This window comes from Cariama cristata, unplaced genomic scaffold, assembly GCF_000690535.1.
Source record: "Cariama cristata isolate BGI_N322 unplaced genomic scaffold, ASM69053v1 scaffold39942, whole genome shotgun sequence".
Classification (NCBI taxonomy): Eukaryota; Metazoa; Chordata; class Aves; order Cariamiformes; family Cariamidae; genus Cariama; species Cariama cristata.
Genome location: NW_009602804.1, coordinates 1 through 16,407, shown reverse-complemented (window position 1 = coordinate 16,407; position 16,407 = coordinate 1). Strand labels below are relative to the sequence as shown.

Here is a 16,407-nt window from a genome sequence, read left to right as displayed (position 1 = left end):
CAAACCTAAAAAACCAAATGCATCTCTTAAATGTAACCCGCGCAACGGCAATACGGATGCGTTTTCCATGGGTCTAGGAGACGAGAGTGTATCGACGTCTGAGCGCCACGGGGCACAGCTGGTCCCAGGGATGCTGCAACACGATGCTTTGCAAGAAAGTGAGAGCAAAAGTGATTTATTCTTTTTTTTTCCTAAATAGTGTGGGAACAAATCTGAAGTTTTTAGGGCAGCAATGCCAGGCAGCTGGGGTACCGCTTTCCAGGGTCGCAAAAGCCTCCCCGGGGGCTGACCAGACACGTTACCTGAGCCATAACCACGGTCGTGGTTATCATTTCTCTCCCACCTAGTGGGAAAAAAAAAAAGGGGGGGGTCTGAACTATTGGCTGCGTGCCTGGCCAGAGGGTTTTAATTCTCCTCCTTGCATTTTAGCTCCTTTCTCCAGCCACCTCCACCCTCCACTCTCTTGCACCAGTCCTGGGGACCCAACATCTCTTAGGCCGCTCACCTCTAGGCAGTAATTAAAAGGTCTAATTAAAGCACAGGGGATATTTGCCCAGGACACAGAGTTCCCCACCTGGGGAGTGTTCTCAGTGGGTTCCCACAGGTTTCCCCACGTGATATTTTTGGGGGAGGCTCCATTTCCAATCTATTACCGTTTTAGCCGCAGGGATGCCCATCACACCTTGGAGCACAAAGCCCTTCTGACGTGCCTTGCGAAAACCTTAAATATCCCAGCACAGGCTCTGGCAGGCATCGCGCTTCCCGGACTCCATCAGGTGGGTCAGGATCGAATTCCATCGGCACTTGAAAGCCTTCAAGATCCACGTCCCCAGCCCCAGTCACCGGTGACAAAGAGCTTTTGCCAGCAAAGATGAGCCTGTGGTGAAGGTAACGCTCCCCCCCACCCCTGAGACCTGTTTATTGCTAGCAGGGTTTAGAGCGGGATTAAGGATTTCTTTTTCTTTTGGTTTTGGGTTTGGTTTTTTTTTTTTCCCTTGCTCATATATCACAAATGGATGAACAGATTTTCTTCAAAGGCTCCAAAACAGCCAGAGTCTAGTGGAAAAAATAAGGTTATGGAGAATTAGCTCAGAAGGGAGCCTGGGAAACTAAAAAATATTGTAAGTTGGGGTCTAAGAGGCTGCCTGTTAATAAGATGATACGCCCTCAGCGTGAAGCTGATGGAAATGCTCGAAGAGACGGGGTGAGCGGTACCTCTGGTCCCAGCGACGTCCCAGGAGGGGATGTGGCGGGAGATGTTGTACAGTGGGTGTGGGGACCAGGACCCTCCTTCCCACCTCTGCCCCATGGGGAAGCCTGTGCCATGCCAGGGTGGGCAGCATCTGGCTGAAGGTCACAAACCCGGAGATGGCGAAGGGTCGTCACCCTACGGTAAGTAACCCATGCAGCGCCGAGACCCAGCCGGTCTCATTAACCAACCCACTCAGGGGAACGCCTCTGCCCAAAGGGCTGTCGCAGTGGTTGCAACTTCAGGCGCTAAAATATTTTGCATCTTGGGTCGCAAAACACAGCGAAGGGGGACTCACGTCCAGGCTTGGGCGACGCGATGTCCTCTGCTCCATACCTCGGGCACAGCTCCCCTCTCTGCGAAGTCCCTCCATCTCTGGCAAGGATGGAAAACAGACGGTCCCATCCCTTCTGGTCTTTGGAAAGCCTTGGCAGCACTTCAGGGCGCCCACATCAAGCCCCAGCAGCCCTCACCCACCTCTGTAAGGGCAGATGCTTTCTTTGGGCTTGCCGCTTGAGATCAGTACACCTCCACGGGACACTTGCTTGTTCTCCAGCCTGGATGTTTCAACACTTCATTGCTTTTCTTGGAGAAAAAAAAAAAGGCAAGAAAAGGCAGGTGATCTTCCTACCGCATCACTTGGCTGCAGGGATGGAGGCATCAAGAAAACCTCAGGATATCAGGGGAGACGTGCTCAGCTCACAGGTTTTGACAACAGCAGTTGCTCGACAATGATTTCCAGCAGCTCTTGATTCCCAAAGGGCAAGGGCTAAGGGTTGGCAGCTTCAGGTGGTCTGCTTGGAAGAGAGGACACCCAGAGAGCAGCCCGATACGGGTATGCCACCACTCAAAATTAATGTGTCCCTGAAGTCCCCGTCTCCGTGCAAACCTGGTGGCCCAGCCGCAGCTACAGGTACTAGAGCATCGTGGCGGTATCGCGGACCATGAGATGGGGCCCAGATGACTCTCAGGGATCCAGAGGACACCCCGGCCTAGGCGGTGGATCAGGTACCTGGGAAGTGGCCAGAGCAGAGGTGTCCGACGTCTCTGTGCTCTTGCAGGTAACCCCATGAGCGCAACCTTGCAGATGACGGCGTTTGGTCTTGCTCTTCTCTCGACCTTCTTCCTGCTCCTCGCCACGTGCACTGACTGCTGGATGGTGAACGCCGACGACAGCTTGGAGGTGAGCAGAGCAGAGCTAGGTGGGTGCCTTGCCGTCCATGGGCTGGGAAAGGGGACGCGGTGGGACAAACCCTCTGCTTTCTGCACGAGGATTAGAGGGATGGAGGAATGCTGGAGCAGGAGGAGGAGACAGAGAGCAGTGTATGGGTAGGGAGTCATCGGGACACGTCCAGCTGTGGTGGTGAGAGCCTCAAAATCTGCCCTGCTGGGCTGGGATATCCCTGGGGAGCTGGGGTGCTTTTTGGTGCTTTTTGCTCAAGTGTCTTTCTCCTGCTCCCAGATAAGTCACAAATGCCGGGGGCTTTGGAGGGAGTGTGTCACCAACATGCAGGACGGGGTCAGGACCTGTGACCAGTACGACTCCATTTTGGCTGACCACCCAGGTAAGCTAGATGGCCTGGAGCGTTTTTTGAGTTCACAGCTAAGAGCTTTCCCTCTTCCCTTTTTGAGAAGGAGATCCTCGTTACAAAGGGCTGACCTCCTCAGTTGGCAGTGTGGGCCCAGGGATTTTCTTGGTCTCCTGCCCCATCAGCACGGCCTGGACAGCAACCCATGGTTCAGCCAGGTCTGCCATGGGGTCACCGAGCAGGAGAGAGGCCGTGAAGCTGTGCCACCTCCCACCAAAGGTGTCTTGGCACGTAGAGCCCAGGTGCAGCTCCTGCCTGCCACTGCAGCGTGGGATTTGAGACCCCATTGATGTTGCATGCGGGGGTAAGGACCATTCCCACCGGCCAAGCACTCGCATCCTCAACTCATGGATGGTCATCTATCTATCTCATGGTATGGAGACTTCTCCTGGCCTGCACAGGGCACACCAGGCCCTGCACAGAAGAACCCTTGTGTAGGGTGACGACACGGGACAACACAGATTTGGGCAGTGGAGAAGGGAGTAAGAAGTCAGCATGGACTGAGTGGGGCTGCCGTGCTGCTCTGGGGAAAAAGCTTTGTAGGGAGAAGTCACACTGCACACAGCTGGTGATGTGACCCGTGCCAGCTCTCCTATTTTTCACCAGTACGTTGACATTTGCTGTTCAAGACACCAGTTACACCACTTGGAGGAAAAAACAGTCTGGACAGCAGTGTCTTCTGACCAAGCCTGTGCAAGAAGGTCTTGAGTAGGTGACCACATCCCAGGTGCTGACTGGCACAGCTTAAGTTGTTTGCTTTCTTGAGCTGGTCTAACAACGGGCTTATTAAGTCCTGCTGCAAGGTTTCTGATGAGCCTGGCGAGCAGCTTGCCTACAGCACGTGGCAGGTTGGGGCTGGTGGGTCCCAACGCAGGGATCTGCTATCGACGTGGCCACTGGTGAGCTGGGTGACTCTAGCAGGGACACAGGCGGCAATCTGGAGTGGGCAGACCAGTTCCTCTGACCGTCCCTCAGTCCCCTTTCTGGTTTTTCCTTCCTTGCCCAGTGAAGATCGTGGTGACGCGGACCCTGCTGATCACAGCGGACCTCCTGGCTGGCCTGGCTTTGGCTACGTTGCTCCTTGGGCTCGACTGCATCAAGCTCCTCAAGGAAGATCCGCCTGTCAAACTGAAGATGTGCTACGGGGCCGGTGTCATCCTCGGTGTTGGGAGTGCGTGGCCGGGAGTGCTCGGGGGCAGGTGGACCTCGTGTCCCACGGGGAGCTGGGAGGATGCCGGGAGCCAGGGGCACCCCTCAGAGGGGTCTTAGGGAGCACAGGGGCATCGCACGGCTCTTTCTTAACTAGCTCCATTCCCCCTAGGCATTCTGGGTCTGGTGGGCTCCGTGTGGTACGCAGTAGACGTCTATGTGGAGAGAGCCATGCTGGTGTCCCACAATATATTCCTGGGAGTCCACTACGACTTTGGGTGGTCGTGCTGGCTGGGGATGGCTGGCTCAACGGGCTGCTTCGTGGCCTCCGTCCTGCTGACCTGCTGCCTCTATGCCTGCACAGGTCAGTCTGCCCTGTCCCACCCCATCCCACCTTAAGTAGCTTTTTGCCCTGCAGGGATGTACGTGGGGTGAAGGACCAGCTCAGGGGGGCAGGCACTTCTCACAGGGTCCAGCCAAATCAAGGGGAACCCCTTCGTGTCCGGCCTGTGCACCTTGGCGGGGGAGGCTGGGTCATGCCGGGCAGGACTGGGCTGAGTGAGGACCCCACAAGCCCCGTAGGGGCATGGGGGCAGGTGCAGAAATGCTCCATCCACACCTGTGGGACCCCGAGGTCCTGGTGAAGGTGTGCTGATGTCTAGGCAAAGCAGTGGCCGTGCTGGAGCTGTATCACTGTGACCAGCCAAAGCCTGAGCCAGTGGCCGCAAGGTTGTGCCAGTGGAAACCTGGCCCCACCACCAGGGACGTGGGGCAGGTGATGCCTCGCCAGACATCACCTCCAGTCCTTAGGCCCGGCCCCAGGGGTGGAAGTTGACCCCATAACGCTGGCTGTTCAGGTTGATATCTCCTGCCATGTCCCCACGCTGTAGCACACCCCCCCTCGCCCCGAGTCCCCCTGCTATTGCTGGCCATGACACAACCTCAACTCTTTCCTGGCAGACCCCAGCGGCCGCTGGGAACCGCAGAGGCGTCCCCAGCCCCGGGACCAAACGGCCACCAGCAAGATGTACGCCATGGACTCCCGCGTGTGATGGGCAGCAGCAGCTCCCGCACCCGGCCCCGCTGTGGGACGCTCTCCCCCAGAGCCCGACCCCATTAAAGCACCATCGCCTATACTGGGACATCTCTACATTGCATTAAGGTTCCGATTGCAGGGTCCACACCAGCTGTAGCATCAGTGGCTGCAAAAAAGCAAGGGCGCTGCAGAAGTCACCCACAGAGGAGGTGGTTGTTTTTCCCCCACTTCCAGCCAGGTTTAATGAAAATAAACCCCAGAAAAGTGTTGGTTTAGGAAAAGATGCCTCCCAAGTCCCCTGGGGAAGCTGTTAGGACACTGAGGGCGAAGGAGCTCATCTGACATCGCTCAGCCCGTGCTTTGGAGGGATTTCGTGGAAAGCCTTTTCTCCACAGAGCAACACTGACTCCACGTGGCTGGTGGCCCTGGTGGCTCACGCACCAGCCCGGCTGGAAACCGCCCCTGCACTCAGAAGTTTGGCAGCACAAAGTTTGCATTTAAAAACTGGGTAAGGCTAGCAGCCTGGAGCATTTACTAACTTTATCACAGGGCGATCGTTGGAGGAAGGCGGTAGCCATACCTGTCAGGCACAAGGAGTCAGTCTGAAGCCTAGTGGAGGTGAGGTGCTCTACCTGCAAAGCTGAGCTTTTAAGTCCCCAGGACAAGTGAATTCTGTTTCCCAAATGAATTATCATCCTTCTTCACTTGCAAACCACTACGAAAACAAACCAGAACCCCAAACCACCACCAACTCCCCTTTCAATTGCCGAATGCTGGTTTTGTCCTTATTCCCTTACTCCCCACCCGAAGGTTAGCATGCAGAAACGATGCCAGCACAGGGAAGCGGGGCAGAAAGCTCCCCAATACAGGCCCTGTGACCCCAAAAGGCAGCAGACCAAGCCCCTGCCCTGAGCAGATGTTGCCGCAGGGCTGCAGACAGTCCCCACAACGGAAAGGTGCAGGAGAGACTCGTGCGAGGGATTCTGCAGCCTGGGCAGGCTGCAAAACACCCACACCCCCAAACCAGAAGAGCTCCAAGGGTTCTCCCACGCTGCCTGTCCCCACGGAAGACCGGGACACTACTCCCAATCCCACACGAAGCTGAAAGGCAGCAAACCTTGGTCACGACACAGGATGTGCAGAGGGTGGGCAGCTCACAGCCGACACCTCCAGAGGGTGGGCAGTCGGAAGGCGTTTACAGAGAGCAAAACCGGGAGCGCAGGGCTGTGCACGGCTGGCACCTGGGCATGCAGAAAAACAATTAAAAAGAGCACACATTTCCTGGTACAGGCACAGAGCTCTTTAGCACACGGAAAGGAAAGCTCTCAAAAGCTGCCATCAGACAACCATACCTTGTTCGTTAAACCCAGGCCCCGCCCAGGCACCGCTGCTGCTGTCGGAGGCTCTGGATTCCAAACCCTGCCGGGAACCTGCGTTTTCCCCTGGTTCTCCCTTCCCACACACCTGCAACTCTTGCAGTGCCTCAGCTGTAAAGACACTACATCTGCGTTCTAAGAAGTCAAGAGCAGCCACGGTCTGCACATCTCCAATGAAAAGTTTTGGGGTTATTTTTTGTGGGTTTGTTTTATTTAAGCACCCTCACACCACCTCAGTTGCGTGACAGCCGTATTCCAGTTGGGACACGGCTGAGCTGCTCCAGCAAACAGCTCTTGGACACAGAGGACTGACACCAAGCACCTTCCCTCTCCACCCGAGAGCCTTGCCACCCAGCTGCACTAGGGCTCAACTACCTTTTCTTTCTTTTTTTTCTTTTTACTGTAATCTTTCTGCATTTTACCCTGACAGCCTGTACGCTGAAGAAATAAAGCCGTAATTTTTTTCCCCAAAACCTTTTATCAACACTTAACTTAAACCCTTTCATACAAAAGTGGGTTTAAAACCACCAAGCACACAAGGTAATTCTTTAAGACCTTTATTAACAGATGCTTGCAGTTTGACTTGAAAAAATCAGGTGTATATTTCATACAAATTAAAAATGAGGTTCTTAAAAATCTCAACTTGACCAGATATGAAACAATTTAAAAACCTTTAAAGGTATATTGAGAAAAAACAGGCTTTTAAAAAACGTGTTTATCGTTTCCAAAAGGAGACTTCTTTAGGTAAAAATAATAAAAACCCCATGCTGCATAGATAATGCAGATAGTTCTAGTAATCTGGTCAACAGCAAAAAGCAAGCACTTAAGGTCTTCAGTTCCAATTCTTTTGTTCATTTCTTATTGCTGGAATTTCATTTTCTTTTCTTCTTCATTTCTTAAGTCTTTTCTTTGATGACTAAACTGAAAAAGAGGGGAAAAAAAAAAAAAGAGATGATCAGGCAAATGTCAAGAGGGTTACAGAGATGTTTTGTCTACCAAGACTCACCCACAATTCACAAATCCTCACCGAGCCACCTCTCATACACACACAGCGAAAACCCACCCAACTGCAGCTCTCATCAGCCCACCACCCTCCCACCACCAGCCCTCTCTCACTGACTGAAACAGCCATCGTCCAGGCAAAGCAAATGCAAAGGACGCCAGAAAGAGAAGACATTAAGATCAAACACAAAGGAATCCCACCTACACCTCTCCCCTCCTGGGCCTCGGGCTTCAGCCTGTTTCGTGACAGCCTCCCGGGGAGAGCTGCTCATGCGGGGCCCTGCAGACACAGGCAGCTCAGCGCTGTGGGACCAGGCCTGGAAACGCGGCCGGGCAACTCAGAGCCAAGCCCGGGGAAAGCACGAGGTCAAGTCACGAGCTTCAGGAGACGGCCGAAGAGCAGATTTCTACCTGTGCCTAGCAGAGGCAGCGTGGCTTCAGCAAGCCACTGCCCAGACCACAGAAACCACAATTTATGCTCTCCAGCACTATCAACAGACAGAAAGAGCAACCAAAATGTCATCTTGGTGTTTCCTTGAAGCCCGTGATATTAAGAATTCATCCAGCAGGCATTAACCATTAAGATGAACACCAAAATAAAACAAAGGGCCACATCAAACACACAGAAAACACTGTGGCAGAGTTTAAAGAGGTATCACGTAATCCATCCGCATGAGGAACCCAGCATCGCCGGAGCCGTTGAAGAACGAGTCCCTGAGCTCTCGTAGCCGGGAGGGGTTAGCGGCTGCTGCTGACACCAAGCTACTCTCCATGCCCACCTCCCGCATTCCCCCTTCATCCCACCGGCGTGACCATGCATCACCGCTCCCACCAGAGCCTAAACTCGTCTTTCCCTTTGCTTGCCCTCCAGGCAACGAGCGAGGAGACACAACAGGAATAGGATATGAACACTGACGAGAGGAAGTGCAGAGAAAGAGAGAGGAAGAACAGACAAGGAAGGTGCCAGAGAAGAGGCAGAACAAGTAGAAAGAGCCCTAGCAATGAAAATATTCCCAAATTAGCAAAACTGTCCATCAGAAGACAGCACCAAACAAGCACCACATCACTGCCAGTCTACCTTGCAACAAAACCAAGTTTTAACGCCAACCTTTACGCCATCCTCCCAAACAGCAGCCACGCCAGTACCTCAGTGCTTCAGCCATGGGCACCCTGGATGCTCCATGAAAAGTAGCGTCTCAACCAGTTTTTTCCAGCACTTTTTTGTTTAGATAAAAAGCTGCTACTGAGATGCTCCCACAAATTCTGCATCAACTTCCCAGAAATTAATGGCTAGAGGTCTTAATGCCATTCACCGCCCCTTTGGGACCGAGCAATAGAAGCTCAGACACTTACAGAGCTGAGTAAATCCCAGTACCGGTTTCTCCTAGGCACAAGTTCAAGTCACTACAGCAGCACCGCTTGAACTGCAATTTCTGGGTGGATGAGGACTGACGTAACCCTGAACTACTGAGCATGGCCAAGATTTTAAGAGTAACAGTATTCTACGGCGTGACTCCCTCCATGAAAATTAAAGCCTGTAACTCAGTCCCCCCAATTAACCACCATTTACACAGCAAAGTCTCGCAGTTCGGTTCTGCAGGCACACTCACAAATGCAGCCAGTTCAGTTACAACACACATGAACAAGAACAGACCAAACCTTGTAAGTCAAAAAGTAAAGGAAAGCATCAAAAGAAAGAAGTCAGTCATCAAATCGTATCCTCAAGAACCTCCGGACACGCACCCGGATGATGGTAGAGATGGTAAGCCGGTATTTACTCAGCCCCGCCCTGCTCGGCCTCGGGAGCGGACGTGTTCTCAGCTGGTGGTTCGGCTGTCTTCGTCTCTTTGCCATCTTGTGGTTTAGGGTTTTCTGGGCGTCTGCGTCGGTAGTTGAAGTTACGACGGTACCGACGTTGAGGTGGCTGCTGACTTTGGGTCTCATCCCCTTGGTTCTCTTTATCTTCTTCGTTCCCATCCTCTCTAGGCTGTCTTTGACGAGGAGGACCCCTGAAAGTCAAGCTAGGCTTTAACAATGCAGCATCTGACCATCGCCATGTTCTGTCTCTGTTGCTAAAAGGCAAGGTTTAAAAAGAAAAAGTTCATCTGCAGCATACCTGCGAAATCGTGGTCTATAACCTCGATACATGTTCTGCCTGACGGGTCTGCCTTGTTCTCCTGCACCCTGGTTGTCAGCACCCTGGAAGACATTAGGCAACAAACCACCTCAGCCACATCCAAAAGCGCGTTAACGCCACAACTGGTCAAGCCGTGAGGAAGATGGCTGCGAGGGGGCTGTCAGGTTACGTCAGAGGCGTACAAGGTGGGCAGCGGTCCTAGGCCAGAAGAGTACGCACGACGTAGAATCTGTGGTGCTTCCAGTTAATCACAAAGGAAGTTAACACAAATTCAAACACGCTCTGTATTTTTAAAAGCTGCAGCATTAAGACCTTCAGCTTATTGACATTTGCTCCAATGTTTCATCTTGCTGCCAAACCTTACGAAAAACATCCTGAGTATCTACAAAAAGCGGCAAAAAGCTGCATCCCCTCACCCTGCCCCAAAGCAATCAAGCCAGTTTAGCATCACACTTTAGGCAAACGTTACCTCCACTATCTCTCCCTGCACGGGAGGGTTGGAATATTGTGGTCGACGCCCGTAGGGCCTACGCATGTAGTAAGGTGGGTACCGCCGCCTGCGATAAGGACGGCGTTGCTGGGCTTGACCTTCTGGTATGTTCTCTGCTCCTTCGTTCTTTTCCCCACTCTCACTGTTCTGGTAGTTTTGCTGGTAGTTGCGTGGAGGACCCCTACGACGTGGATATCGTCTGTAATGGTTACGGTCTGCTGCGTATTTACTGCCTTGCACTGGAACTCCACCAGGACCTGTAACATTAGCTGCCTCCGCACCCTAAAGAGCAGGGATAGTGTTAGGTGAATGGTCAGCATCAAATCAGTTATAGCATAATAATTTAGTAGCCAGCAACGATTTACATCCACACTGTAGAGCAAGGAAAAACCATTCACCTCTGTGGATGTCATCAGGCATCAATTCAAACCACAGTCACCACACCAAAGCCTGCAGACCAAGTTTTCCGTGCGTACTCTAACACCCGAGAGATGTATTTACCTTTTCTCCCTCAACCACATCAAACTCCACGGTCTCTCCATCTCCTACGCTGCGGAGGTACTTCCTGGGGTTATTCTTCTTTATGGCAGTCTAACAACACAACATTGCAGAATTACATTTACGGGCACAGCATGAGAATACTACTTAGCACATCCGAAGGCTTTTATTTTTTTAAAAAAAAGACTATGGAATCCGAGTATTTAGTATCTTAGGAGAAAGACTTGTACTCCAGAAGAAGCAATTACACCACTGTGAAAATCCAGGAAGCCATAAAATGTACCTGTATTACTACAGTTCTGGCCTATTTGAAACACACAACAGCTTTCCCATTGACTGGCAACACCTGCCAGCACCCTGTCTGCTAGCTGAAAAAGCAGTCTGAAAACAAGCAAACAAGAAAACCCCCACAATACGCATCGGCCATAGTATTCCTAACTGGAGTTCAGCATTAAACACCCCCATCGTATTTATACATTCCTCTGAAGTATATACACCAATATATAAGCCTTTCCAATCACACACTCAGGTTTGCAGCCCTCTACCACTTCCCACACCACCACAGCGTGCAGTAGCCCATGTGTCCCAAGCTATGTAAACACACTGATGGCCAGAAATCAAGAGATTTCTTTCTCTGAGGCTTCCAATATCATCACTTCAGCCACAGTATTTACCAGTTAATCACAGATCTATTCCAGTGGTGTATTATACACCAAGGATTAGCCCTTCCAAGGTGTCAGCACCAGACAAGCCTTTGTATCAGTATCTGCATGTTAAACAACATTACCAGAAAACACTGAATTTTCTGTGCTATTCAGCAGTGGATTAAATTTTTGACAGATGAGTTAATGCTCAATATGCGCCGCTCTCAGCCACATTCCGCTTATCAAACACTTTAACTGAACAGTAATACAAGTGCAACAACTTTGCAAAAAAATAAAACCACAAAAAAAAAAAACAGCAACCAAATTTGACTTGTTTTTTTCCCTAAAACGGAAAAAAAAAATTCTATGGGAAAACATGCCCACCACTCTCAGCCTATGAAGCAGTGATTTTAGGGAAAGGCAGGAAGCCTTATTACAACAGTAGCTGGGTCTAACAGCTCTTCATGAGACCCAAGCTTGATAATGGGGATGGGGAAATGCATACACAGCTGTAACTCCTAAAACATGCCGATTTATTTCAGATTAGACCCCTCAAATGGTTTTATCGTGAAAATTACTGAAACAAATCACTGCCAGACTGCGCTTTTAAAAACACAGACAGTAGTTACATGACAAGTCCTGAAACGCAACTTGTAAGTCAAGGTCACTTACAGGTTACTCTACTTGCAAACCAAGTAATAAAGTCTGAAAGCTTTCCTTCAGGGTATGTATTTCTGCCTCCGTACACAGAAACGCAGTAGAGTTGGTTGGCCTTTCTCCACTGCCCATTACAGAATAACCTTTTATAAACAAATGCCTCTACATTTTAACAGCAGGTAATTCAGACATAGCACAAGCAAGAAGCTGAGAGCTGGCAAATCAAACTCAAGTCAAAACACTTTGTTCCCCACTTTGCGTCAAGAGCATCAGCAGTGTATCCCTAACTCAAAACAAAGGAACAATCCACGAACTCCTAAATGCCAGAAGTAAACCATGCTCCACTAAGAACTCTTTGTGGGCTGCTTCACAACAAGAGATCCTAAGACAGAAAGGGTAAAAAGCACTTTGTTGATCACAGCCTTACAAGTCAGACAAAGGACTAAACCAAGGCCAACCTGCTCCATGAAATCAGCCGCAGGTGTGGTGTGCAGTCTCACTCTGGCCTAGTTTCCAGAGGTTTACATGCTTGCCATACGTTGTATCTAAGTGTACATATCTGTTAAATTGAAAAAGTACCTACTAAAACATTTTCAGTCTTTCACTGAAAGCCTGGAGAAATAAATTCTATAGAAGTTTTGCCTAAAAAAAAAAAAAAAAATCTTCACTGACACTTCATCCCTATGACAGCCCAATTAATTTCTCCCCCTGCCGCAAGCTTTTCATTCAACTCTATTTCCATCTGCTTACTTAACAACTACATGAATCCACAAGGCAGCTTAACTGGACTTCAAACAGTTAATCCCAAGCCAACAGAGCTCACTTGCTGACAGTGCAGTTTTTAGCACTAAACAGTATCAGTCTGCGCAACCCCAAGTAGCTCTTGTCCTCGCGACGGATGTACGTGGGTATGCAAAACCCCCAACTGCAAGCAGGCTCCACTTGCAACCCAACAGCGACAGTTGTTTGTGTTCAAGTAACGGTTCCTGGAAAACGTGAGGCTCTTTCACAACTTCAATCCTACTTACACAGGTCATGCATAGCAAGTTTCAGAGAGGTAACATATTTCAGTTTCAAGGAAATCTTACCTGATGGACAAACACATCTTCCTTGGTGTCATTCCTGCAAGACAACAGGAAATTTAAAATCACATATGAAATGTACAGTAAATTAAAAATTCAGTTGTTCCGAGTGAGGACAAAACATGGAACTGTCAAGACAACTAGCTTTCAGCACCAGCCTTGCTCCTCAGCCTGCTCTCAACTAATCCCCTACTAGCTTACTGCTTGAAGTAAGTGATTGTCAGGTAGCCCGCACAAGGTTCAGAGCATTGGCTGAACCGCAGTGAGTAGCATGAGAAAGCATTCTGTCTCCCTCCCGCCACACTCCTCTATCCTTCAGACCCCACCGATGGAGATGTTTGAAGAAGAAAGAACACCTGACAGTGACCAGTCCATCATTTCTGGTAGTGGTCTGTGTGGGAGATGGGCTATCAGAGTCTTTGAAACAGGCTAAGATATCACCCAAGCCCTGCACGATCCCTCCAGAGTTGCATCCTCTCAGCCTTGATGTTTCCTTCACTTAAGGAGCAACGCCACTAGCTGCCCGCTGAAGGCAGGAGGGTCAGTCAGGCTGCGTTTGCGAGCACAGAGAGGGAAGAGCTTGGGTTTCTCCCCTCACATGAGAACAGCTCCAGTCTACCTACAAGGATCCAAAGCATCCGTCAGCTTCCACAACTGCCACAATACGGTACCAGCTCAAGTCCGAGAAGTTTCTGTTCTGCAATTACGAGGTACAGCCAAAACAGCCTCCACGCTGGTTTGAGAGCTGTACATGCCGTTCCCACCACTCATAACAAACTTACAGCCATACATCCAAGCTCGCATCATACCAACCGAACCTTGCTGCCACATTAGTTTCATTAGTCTATGAAACAGTTTGAATCAATGGCAAAGTGGCTTTTATTTCCTAGAATGACTGGTTAAAGACACTGTAAAGCAAGCTTGTGTGAAAATGTACTCAGAACTGCAGAGTTTACAGGTATGGGTAACAGAATAAACAATTTATTTACCTTTCTGTTTTTTTAAAAGATAAAGCCAGGTGTTTCTCACCACTGGCTTTAAAACATGAGGACGACAATTAAGAGTCTTCCAAAAACTCAATCCAAGCTACGGCTATTCTGTCAGACAGCGCCAGTAAAAAGAAGTCACCTTGTTTCCTCATGGAATTGGAACTGATGCCTGCAAGCCTCAAAGGTTACTGGAAAAAGGTAGTCAAAAGGCAACAAAGCAGAGCCAGTCTGATCATCATGAGGCAGCTTATGTCCAAGGCCCCATGATGCAGCATCCAGAAGCCCTTGCAAAGCCCAAACCTAAACACTTTCTCCTTCACGATGCAAGGTCTCTCACCAGATGCTCCAAAAATGGAAAACCTTCAGAAGAGCCCAGTAACAGGTCTTCAGTAAAAACACTTAGCACCTTTCTTGACCCTCAACCGAAAAATGGTGGTAGGAAGCGCTCATCGCCTGTGCTCTGCAGGCGTGGACGTTCCACGCTCTTGCCCAAGTTTGATTTTGGGCAGCCATGCTTGTTTTCAAAGTCCTTTTGAAAACTCAAGCTTCCATTTAAGAGGATGCTGGAGTTTCAGATCAACGGATGACTCAGTTACAGAGACATAGCTCAAGGTGTATACACAGTTAGTTAAAAAACGTACCGGTCGATTTTAAAGCACAGTGCCTGCCACATGATTCCTGATGCTGTTTTCCAGCAAACACATCTAGAAGCAGCAAGCGTACTGCCACTTGGATGGTGTAAAAGTAACAGCAATCACCTTCTCAAGGAAAACTCAAAATGGTACAAGAGGAACCCTCACTCTGAAGACCTAACAAGCCATTTTAGCTTATCTTTGCACTACGTGACTCTCCCCTCACATCTTCAATCCATAAAAATAAAAAGGAATCAGATAAGCCGACAGATTAAGAACCCTGTTAAGTCCAGCAGAGCACTAAATACAAAGCCAGATATTGACGTGCAGCTCCAATTATGGTAAGAGGACCAAGTCAGTGGCCTGCACATCCATTTATTATTTTGACAACTGTGAGAAACAATTGACAGATACTCAGAATCCAAACTAGTATTTCAGAACAGAAATGCGCTTTTAACATTAAAAGAACACAGGAAATACTTGAAGTTAACGTCCACTTAAATCAAAGCTAAATTTTATTTCCAAAGCTAATTTTAGCTGCAAGCAGACCCGGCTGAAGCAAAGACAAGCAAGGGCAGGAGCTCCCGCAAAGTTTCCCTTGCAGCAAGCCAGAGAGATTCCAGAGTTCAGGAAATGTCCTATAGTTCGGTTCTCAGGCTGTGGCTCTAATCTCTTGATAACACGAGATCACACTGGGTTTTTCATTAAAAATGGCAACCTCGGGGATTAAACAGCTGCCAAATTAATGACTGGGGAAGCCATTCGGATGTCTCAACTAGCTGCTGTTGCTTCCTTGCTTGACTCACGTAACTGAACATTTCCACTACTGAGGGAAACAGGAAAAAAGCCTTCCCTTGAGGGAGAGTCTGTGGCCTATGACTTTATACGCGTTTACAAAATCCAAAGACGCTAAAGCTTACAGCACCGACAACGACACAACATTTAACATTAAAACGCTACACGAAGAACACAAACTGGGCAGACTCAGAGTCAAGTTTTTAAAGCTGCAGACACAAAACCAATTAAGGAGCTGGGCAGACACTTAAGACTGGGTCACAAGGCGACAGACAGATTAAAAAAGGCAGTATTTAAAACAAACCTAAATACAAGACCCACTAAAAGCACCAGTATCTACCCTTCCTTCCCTGAAGAAGGATTCCCAAGTCTTCAGCCAAATTCTGAAGCCGTGGCTGTGAAGTACTAGGTGTTTAAGGGGAACAGTTCTTTGGGATATGGCCACGAGGAGGCCCCTCCAGAAATGATGGGCACCACAATTTCCCATTTTTCCAGAACTGGTTTGCAGAGCAACTCCAGAACTCCCCTGCTACTACATAGCTTCACTGATACGACTACTTTAAGTATTTACACAACTCTTTAAGTGTTCAAATTTTTCTTTAAAATCAACTGCTGTCACAAAAAGAATCTTCTAGGCACTTGTGTCCTGAGACTCCTTTATAGACTCCAGTCTCGTGATATAAAAAATTTTGCTCATTTTCCCACACATTTAGGGCTTCCTCAAGAGTGCGGGCTTTTAACTACCAAGCACTCAAAGCAATTTTGGCTTGCATTGATGCAAGTGAACTTCACGCCAGAGTTTAAACACATATTTTCTGTCTGCTAACAGCCAGCAGACTTTTACATCCTTAAGAGAAAGACAAAAAAAAACAAACCACCGTAAAAAAAATTCTTAGCGTAAGAAATATCGCCGTGAAAATAAATTCCCTAAGGGAGCAAGGCTCTTGCTAAGATTAAAGCGTTAAACAGCCAAAACCGAGGGGATCCGAGATCCCGGGACGGAGACGGGTCACACCTCACCCGGTTCCTCCGCCAAGCGTCACCCCGCGGGGTGACAGCGGCACCGCCCCGCTCCCCGGGGC

At 49.4% G+C, this 16,407-nt stretch overlaps 2 protein-coding genes across 2 annotated transcripts; one reads left to right on the top strand and one right to left on the bottom strand.

The window, feature by feature from the left end:
- The first annotated feature begins 2,318 nt into the window (after nt 1-2,318).
- Nucleotides 2,319-5,039, top strand: LOC104156021 (claudin-16-like). Its single transcript, XM_009694918.1, has 5 exons — nt 2,319-2,432; nt 2,712-2,814; nt 3,845-4,009; nt 4,160-4,351; nt 4,948-5,039. Exons 1-5 carry the CDS (start codon nt 2,319-2,321, stop codon nt 5,037-5,039), a joined length of 666 nt encoding a protein of 221 aa, XP_009693220.1.
- Nucleotides 5,040-6,945: 1,906 nt separating this feature from the next.
- On the bottom strand, nt 6,946-12,949 carry YBX1 (Y box binding protein 1; the record flags this gene model as incomplete). Its single annotated transcript, XM_009694917.1, is given in 9 exon segments — nt 6,946-7,320; nt 9,145-9,189; nt 9,191-9,392; nt 9,518-9,600; nt 10,008-10,177; nt 10,180-10,216; nt 10,218-10,310; nt 10,530-10,619; nt 12,916-12,949. Coding segments are annotated over 9 exon segments (817 nt in total), but the record flags the coding sequence as incomplete, so codon positions are not given.
- Nucleotides 12,950-16,407: the final 3,458 nt, after the last annotated feature.

Excerpts from the sequence above, each read along its gene's own strand:
- LOC104156021 (XM_009694918.1), top strand. The coding sequence starts at position 2,319 with ATGAGCGCAACCTTGCAGATGACGGCGTTTGGTCTTGCTCTTCTCTCG. Across the intron at positions 2,815-3,844 it reads CATTTTGGCTGACCACCCAG|TGAAGATCGTGGTGACGCGG; the intron begins GTAAGCTAGATG and ends TTCCTTGCCCAG. Across the intron at positions 4,010-4,159 it reads TGTCATCCTCGGTGTTGGGA|GCATTCTGGGTCTGGTGGGC; the intron begins GTGCGTGGCCGG and ends CATTCCCCCTAG.